This window comes from Pangasianodon hypophthalmus, chromosome 11 (assembly GCF_027358585.1).
Source record: "Pangasianodon hypophthalmus isolate fPanHyp1 chromosome 11, fPanHyp1.pri, whole genome shotgun sequence".
Classification (NCBI taxonomy): Eukaryota; Metazoa; Chordata; class Actinopteri; order Siluriformes; family Pangasiidae; genus Pangasianodon; species Pangasianodon hypophthalmus.
The window spans coordinates 14,475,535-14,484,447 of NC_069720.1; the positions used below are offsets into that span (position 1 = coordinate 14,475,535).

At 36.9% G+C, this 8,913-nt stretch overlaps 1 protein-coding gene across 1 annotated transcript in view; it reads right to left on the reverse strand.

Annotated features, from left to right (window-relative positions):
- matk (megakaryocyte-associated tyrosine kinase) overlaps positions 1–7,023 on the reverse strand; it is a 14,405-nt gene extending 7,382 nt beyond the window's left edge. The window contains exons 1-7 of the mRNA XM_026926414.3: positions 6,887–7,023; positions 5,638–5,679; positions 5,434–5,553; positions 3,211–3,326; positions 1,025–1,244; positions 150–243; positions 1–23 (exon numbers count right to left, since the gene is read on the reverse strand). The exon at positions 1–23 is cut by the window's left edge and continues 43 nt beyond it. Coding sequence (XP_026782215.3) covers positions 1–23; positions 150–243; positions 1,025–1,244; positions 3,211–3,326; positions 5,434–5,553; positions 5,638–5,646 — 582 coding nt within the window. The 5' untranslated portion in view covers positions 5,647–5,679; positions 6,887–7,023. The remainder of the gene's footprint in view (positions 24–149; positions 244–1,024; positions 1,245–3,210; positions 3,327–5,433; positions 5,554–5,637; positions 5,680–6,886) is intronic.
- Positions 7,024–8,913: the final 1,890 nt, after the last annotated feature.

The window sequence follows — 8,913 nt, forward strand, 5'->3', positions numbered from 1 at the left end:
TGAGAGATCTAATAGCCAGCCCACTGAGAGACAAAGACAGATAGGGAGCGGGAGAGAGAGAGAGAGATAGAGGGAGAAAATGAGTGACATTCAAATACAAACCTTTTAAGCTCATTTTAACAAAAGATCAACAAAATTATGGCAGTTACTTTTTGAGAGCTGCAGTGCAGCAGACTTAGTGCCCTCTTTCTCTTTAGGTTTCTGCAGTGTGGTAGCAATAATGCCTTTGTTCTTGGCGTAGAACTGAAACAAGACAAAAGAAAAACATTTTTGTGATATCGATAATAATTTATTGTGATATCGATATCTCATCACCACATTGCCCTTACTACCAGTGACTCAGGCTCTTGGTAGACTCGTAGTATTTTTACAAATGTCATATTAACAGCATATTTTGTATATAACCATCCTCTTTGTGTTTTGTATTGCATAATTACTTTGTTCAGCTCTGATTGCATAATTGCAAACCATTTCATCATCATGTAATGACCTGAAATCTATGGTGTGTATTGTTCTTAAGTCCCTGTTGGTGTTAGTGCATTCTGAGATTGATTACTTTTGATTACTGGTTTGATTAAAGAAGAATTGCACTGAGCTCTATTATATTAAATACTTTTAACATCTACCAGCCACAGCTGAAAATATGTATGAAAAACTGGACAACATGATTATCCAGATGGAATATGCATTTTATAACAAATCAGGATAGCTTCCAAGCTCCTCTGACATGCAATAATGTGCCTATATACCAGCAGATCTGCAGGTATCAACATTAAAATGCAAAAGTCTAAAAGAAGTCACTGTCTGTCTGTTATGTGATGGTCAGATGTATGACATCCACAGTGGGTGCTGACTATCTGGTCCTGCTGTCACTTCCTCAGGAACTCAGTTCGAACACAGGAAATGAGTCGCACACCAAGTGTACAACTAAGATACTTTCTTCAAGATGCTAAGCTATATCCAGCTACCAAACTCAGCGAGTGAGGTTATGATCAGTACTCTCTCTGCCTCTGAGCACTCTCACCTCCACCATGTCAATGAGGTTGTAGAAGTACTGGGTCCTGTCAATTGTCAGCTTGGATTCCTGGTAGATGACATGGTAATGAAGGACCTCTTGCTTAAAGCTTACACACAGGACATAGTCACCAGGGTGCCGAATGGACTCGCGTACCAGAAACAGGCCGTCCTCCATCGGCTGCAGTTTGCTGACAGCCTCTGGACCTGAGATCTTCCCATGGAACCATCTGGAACATCAATAACAACAAGTGAAAATGATTTATCCTGTAGTATAAAATGATCTCCTTGGATACTCTGAAGCTTCTCAAAGTCAGTGTTTCATCTAAAGATTCTTCAGTGTGTTGCTTTAGGGGAAGGTTTTATGTAGAACCATAAAAGAGTGGGTTTCTCTTTCAGCAAGCATTTCACGTAGAATGTGTGTGCAAAGATTCAACCATTTCCTGTTCAAAGACCCACTGAGGAATGCTTTTTTTATTGTATGAGTGTAGTATGAGTTTAGTGTGAACAGAAACTGTCTTCAGACAAACTCACCATCCAGTTTAGGAACACCTGTACATTCATTCAATTATCCAGTCAGCCAATCATGTGGCAGCAGTGCAATGCATAAAACCATTCAGATACAGGTCAGAAGGTTTAGTTAATGTTCACATCGAACATCAGATTGGGGAAAAAATCTCCTAGGATTTTCACTCAGTACAGTCTCTAGAGTTTAGTGGTCATAGTGGTCACAGAGCCTGTGCTAGAATTAAGCCAGAATAAAAAATGTAGAAACTCTAAATGTTCTTTATTTTGTTTCTCTGTCGGAAGTCTCAAAGTTTCAATGTAGAACTCTACAACAGACCATCTCCTTATCCAAGTGATCTACGTAGAGCTCTTTCAGAGCCTCTATCCAAAGAACCCTTGAAGAACCCTTAAAGACAAGCGAGAAAGGATCCCAGATAAGCAGATGTTTGACAAGCACAATAGAAATAAATGTTCCATGTAGCACCCTACCTAAGGGGTTCTATGGCTTATCCCTCTTTAAAGGAAGCCTTAAAGTTTTTTTTTTTTTTTTTTTTTTTTTTTTTAAAATAGAACCCTACAAAAGTCCCTTTAAAAAAAAACTTGACATATCTAAAAGACCTGTTAACCAACCAAACAGCCATTGAAGTACCCTTTTCTCTTTTAGACCCACACATGTTCCTCCAACCACTCATGTGCAACCTGCAGCCTTCCGCCCACTAACCACACCGGTAACTGAGACAGGAATACACATGACTTCTTCTGCCTACACACCTCTATAATTAGCACCTTTCAAAGCATGTTGTAATAAATCAGAGTAATGTACCAGTTGCCATGAAACAGAAGTCCACCTTCTGAAACAGAAAATGATAAGCACAGGATGTTATTCACACTCTTGTAGCCTCCACCTTAGCATTATTCACGCTCACCCTATCTAACAGCTTTTGTACCATTTGTACATGAACACTTTAATTGTTTTTTTTAACAGAAAAATGATGCCCGGAGCGCCTTCAGTAGTTATATGGGGGAAAAAAAGCAGTGCATGCGAAGCTCTTAAGAAAAATGCTGTTACCAGTCTTAGTATCAGCTAACTAACTAGTCTAGTTATCTAGACTAGATTTATTATTATTAACAGTGCAGATGAATTAATGTTTGGTTTAACTCTGGTGATTAGAAGGTCGTTTGTCTTCACTGTCGCTTTTGAGGCAGAAAATCTAGAGAATTTGAGCTGCTTATGTGAATTAACTGCATGTGGCCACAGTTAACGTGGGACATCACATCGCATACCAGTGAATATCTCAAAAATACACACTTCTTGTTTTTAGTTACATTGAAACATTGGAATATTTGCAATGAAATATAGAGGTATAGACGACTTAAAATACCTTACAAAAGCATTTCTAGATATGGCACATAAACTAATATATTCTACAGGATGCTTACTTTTTTAAAGAAGTAAAAATTTGAGGCTAAAAGGCTAAAATCAATCCTTCTAACTCGTCTACTAACCAGTTTCTCTAAAATATAACACTCTTGAATATTATATGTAATGCTGTTCTCTCAGAAAATGTGGTCAAAAATGAATTGCTAATAAGGTGAAATATTCAAAAGCATGATACTGAGTTAAACAGTTAACATACCATGGCTGTATCATTCTGTTTCTCGAGGCATTCTGATTTAGATCAGACTTACGGCATGAGGCTGAGACTGGGGTCTACACGCAGGGCTTCACGCTCTCGCATGTTAGAAGCAAAGATCAGACCTTCTTCACCTGTCCTGTTGTGCTTGGCTCTGTAGATGGCCTTCCCCTGTAAAATAAAATTGCTTTAGTGTTCCTTCTGCTGACATTTCAGACTTTCAGGTAATTAGTTTGTGGATTCAAGTCCTCCAAACCTCTCCATCATCCTAATGCAGTGTAACCATTCACTTATACTTTTTGAACACCCTGTTTAAGAATAGGTTTAAGTTATATACTCATAAATTACAAAAACTAAGTAAGAAATAGGTGTAAGTGAACTGAGAAATGTTTGTGTATTTTTATTTTATTAGTAAAAAATCTAGATCTATCTGATTAGATAATGATCACTCTAATTAGTAGGGGTGTAAACCACAGGTTTCCATGTGATACAATATAATTTTACAAAAGTCATCCATTTGTCCATCTTCTGTACTGCTTTTCCTACACAGGGTCGCAGGGGAGCCTGGAGCCTAACCCAGGGGACTCAGGGTGCCAACCCATCACAGGGCACAATCGCACAGGCACACACACACACCACAGACAATTTGGAAATGCAATGCATACAATATTATATTATTTACTATTATATATTAACTATATATATATATATATATATATATATATATATATATATATATATATATATAATTATATTATTTATAATTTTTTACACATAAAAATATAATACATATAATCTTTTACAAAAAAATTTTTTTTACACTACAGTCTTTTGATAATAATTGATGTATAGTCAATTATAACTGATAATAATTGATTTATGAACATTGCTTAGATTAATTTCACTTGTTGCTAAATCATCCGATTGTTACACAGCCTACTAATTAGGTGCTTGTGGCACACAACATATTTGTCTAACAGTTGATATTATCACTGTCTAATATCAACTGTAAGACACATTTTTGATTACAGTAACTGCTTCACCAAACAAGTACACTTGCCTTTAATAAAACACTAAGAGTCCCATTAGAGTCCGACAGTGGATGATGAACAAGCCCTTAATATGAAGATTTGGATATTTCATGGAACACTTTTTTTCCCCCTTATTTACCTGCCAACAGTGAGTAAACTGTAATGAATGAAAAAGAGAGTAAAACCCAGCACCTTAAATTGCAAAGTAGGTATTGATGAACGAAGAGCTAAGTGTTAATTGTTATTAAAGGCTTATTAAAGGAACAATATTGATAAGAGCGCTTCATGAACAATGAACAAAAATTGTGAAATCTGTTCCTAGTACAGCAGTTATAACAATTCCTATTTTTACTATTTTCAGTCAGCTAATTTTCAGTTAGGCTATTTTCAGTACTCTTTCATCATAAAATACAAAGTGACAGTTAATATAATTCTAGCTAACTATCAGACATGTATTCAAAGCATTTACAATCAGGATTTAATGTTATTCAACTCCTTTGAGTGTGAAATTTAGATGATTGGCTACATTGAAAGTTCTGGAGAATTTCAATGTGGAAAAAAATGTAAAAGCTGCAATTCTCACACTTTCTTCTTAATCATCGAATAACTGTTTTTATAGCTGGGCACATGGTACATCATGTACCACGAAAAAAATGAGTGTCAGTGGCAATGAAGTCTAACAAATTTCTGATCTTGCTCTCAGGACTGAACCCAAGCCCACTGCACTCCTGAAACCTCTCAGTATCACAGCATAGCAGCTTACACTTTTCCACATTTTGTAGTCTTACAACCTTGAACTGAAATGGACTTAATTTGTGTTATATATTAATTCACCAAATCCTCTAAGAACCTGAAGATTGTTAGAGAACATACCTAAACAAACAGCATCATGAAGACCAAGAAGCTATCAAAATAAGTCGTGGACAAAGTTCGAGAAAAGTATCAATCAGGATTTCATTTAAAAAAAAAAAAATCCCAAAATTTGAACATCCTGCAAAATGCCATTAGATCCAATATTGAAAAATGGAAGGAATTTGGCACGCCCATGACTCCAGGAGGTTGTCCAGCATAAGACAGTGAGTAAAAAGGGGATTAGTCAGAGGAGCAGCCACGAGGCCAAGAGGATAACTATATTGTGTAGTGCTACATTTCAGTTATAAAAGGTGGAAAAGTTTAACAGGCGTGAATACTTAGGCAAGCCACTGTATATGCTCTTTTCTACAAGAAAATAAAACCCAAAGACTTACCATTAACAACTCCAAACCTAAAATGGTAAGGATATCTCCTTTGCGATAGAAGATTTCATTGGGTTTAGGTCTTGTGTGGTCACTTTTGGCGACACACTGTGTACCAGGAAGCCATGTTTTCTGTAAAAACAAAAAAAAGTTTTTAGTTTATGTACATACGCCGTCTGCACTAGAAGTGATCGTTGATGTGATAAGTGTGTTTACCGTAGACATCGCTAGAGAGAGGAAACAGCAGCATTAGATTTCCTGCAAATATAAAATACAATCATACAATTGCAAGGCTTCTTGGACAAATAGAAATAATAATTAGATAATAATTAAAGATAATAATTAAGTAAATAGGAAAATCAATGTGTAAAATGACAATATTAATACTAATTAAAACTAAAATCTGAAAAATAAAAACACTAAATATTGGCAAGTTAAGGCATTTTTTCTGTTTGTGATAAAATAACATTCAGCTGTAAAGTTAATGCGGCTTTGTGCTTTCCATGTAGTTTTTCTCCCTGTGTATTTACCACTTTATCCTTCCAGCAAGGATTTTATAGCTTCAGTTATTTTCAATTTTATGATATATTAGTTCTTTTTGTTTAATTTTTTTTTTTTTTTTGGTAGTGACCATGCTTCTGTCATCTGTATGTACACTCAGCCGTCACTTAAATAGGATTATCCAAATCAGCCAATCAGCACTGCAATGCATAAAATCATAGATATACAGGTCCATTAATCTACACATCAAACATCAGAATTGGGAAAATATGATCTCAGTGACTTTGGCATGAATGTGACATGGTTAGTGGTGCCAGATGAGCTGATGTGTGTATTTTAGCAGCCGCTCATCTCCTGCTGATCTCAGTATAAATACACCTGTTCCTGGAAGGCTCCAGAGTATCTTAGACAACATTCCTAAACAAACAGTATCACAAAGACCAAGGAGCTAGCAAAACAAGCCTGGAACAAATGTCTGGAAAAGTATTACCCAGGGTTTGGTTATTAAAAAGACGCTTCATTAAATCCATTATTAAAAATGGAAGCCTGAAGGCCTGAAGGCCATCTACCAAACAGGGATTAGTCAGTGAAGCAAATAAATAAATAAATAAATAAATAAATAATCAACAAACATAAATAAATAACATTTTTACATCCATTTGACTAAGAGAAATTATGACTTCTTCTTCTTTCTTTTTTCAGAGATGTAACTGGCATTTACCAGACCTCTGATTCACTGTTCTTTCCCAATATTTCATACATGTGATACCCAAAATCGAAAAACCAGTTGTAGAGGATGTAAGTTATCCAGCATGAGATGGACGAGTCTAACAGTCTAAGATATCTAAGATATCTAGTCTAGACCTTACTGTAATTACCATATTGACACCAGTTATATGTATCTCAGCAATTCAGACCGAACATGAGTTGATTAAAGGCACACTGTAGAAGGCTTAGGACTTACCACACACTGTAAACGGCTTACAACTCCATGTCCATGCAGCATTCAACGGCGCACACTGAGGAAATGAGGATCTGAATGTGTTTATCTAGTTTTGCTGAACTGATGTCATGCTGCTCACTTCCTCTTCATCCCACCGTACCAACACATCGGTGCAGTACATCATTCAGCCGCCAGGGGGCGAAACCCAGACTCCTCAATGAACGGGATTGATTGGAGCTGAAAGACTAGAATGTCTGGAACAGTGAACGTTTCAGGTCAATTTCATTTCAGGTCATCAGTGAATGTTTCAGGGCAATTATGCTGTGATCTGATTTTGTTCATGGGAAATATAATTATGTGTTATATCGAAACACCAAAAAACTCTTAATTTCATTGACAGATGGGTAAAAAAAAATTAGAGGAAAATAAATAAGTCTGAATAAGTGAGTAGAGAAACATAGTGAGTGCTGATGCTTCCAGACAGGTATACTGAATGATATAATTAAGTACTGAACATCCTACCAAGGATACTGTGTGGCATGTATAAAACACAGGACCAGTCGCATGAATCCTATGATGAGGGAGACCAGTGGCTCTGTTACATTTACGGCATTTGGCAGACACCCTTATCCAGAGCAACTTACAATTATCTCATTTATACAACTGAGCAGTTGAGGGTTAAGGGCCTTGCTCAAGGGCCCAGCAGTGGCAGCCTGGTGGTGCTGGGATTTGAACTCTCAACCGTCCGATCAGAAGGCCAACGTCTTAACCACTGAGCTACCACTTCCCGTTAGAAAGGAGACTCAGTACAAATCAATCCAGAGTTCTGACTGATCACCATGATGAAACATTTCGATCGTGATGGGTATGGCCTCTTCCAGGATGAATCCGCCCCATCCACAGGGCACAAGGGCTCACTGAATGGTTTGATGAGGAGGAAAATGATATTAATCATATGCTATGGCCTTCACACTCACCAGAGCTCAACTCTTTTGAACATCCATGAGAGATTTTGGAGTGATGTGTTAGACAGTGCTCGCCACCACCATCATCAAAACACCAACTGTTCACAAGACTTTGAAAATGCACATTAAACTCACAATATGCCACAAATAGGAGAGAATAAAAATATACATATAAATAACACTCCAAGTTATTTACAGACTAAGATTCCTGTACAGATTACCTGGATGAAATATATTACAGGTTGGGAGGCTTAAAACTGTACATTAGACATGTGTGAGACATTAGCTGTGTTAGTGTGTGTATAAAAATGTACAGTAGTCATAAGTAAAGTCATAAGTAAAGTGGCAGTGCGTGTGTAAGAATGCAGTGCAGTGACCCTATGTAAAAAATTTTGTGCAATATGCAGTGTAGTAGTTGGGTATGCAAAATCAGTAGACATGTCCATTGTCTCCAATGTCCACATAGCTCCCCAACGTTGTTGTTGTGTCATTGTAGAGCCGGATAGCAGTGGGCAAGAATGACTACTTGTACATTTAGCTTTATTGCTCCAGGACTATTTCAAAACCTGACAGGGATCACTTGGAGATGTTCTGTTGGCTCGTGGTGGCCCAACACCTTACTAAGTGAGGAATAACACATGATAGACTGTGCTGTACATGGCATTAATATGGAGTTGTCTGGAGTTGTTGGGCCCCTTAGTTCTAGTGAAGGGAAATTGTAATGCTACAGCATAGAACGACATTCTAGACAGTTGTGTGCCTACAACTTAGTTGCAAAAGTTTGTGGAAAGCCCACATATAGGGTCGTAGTCAGGTCTCCACATAGTTTTGGCCATATAGTCTATTAATAAATTAGTGAACTGAAGCAAAGAACTAAATAGGATTTCAGTTCCAAATAAATACAATTTTTACATTCCATTGGACTAAGAGAAATTACAACACATTAAAGATGATTTCTTTTTCTTCCTTTTTTAGAAGATGTAATTGGCTAATTGGCATTTACCAGACCTCTGATTCACTGTTCTTTCCCAATATTTCATACATGTGATACCCAAAACAGAAAACCAGTTGTAGAGGAAGTAA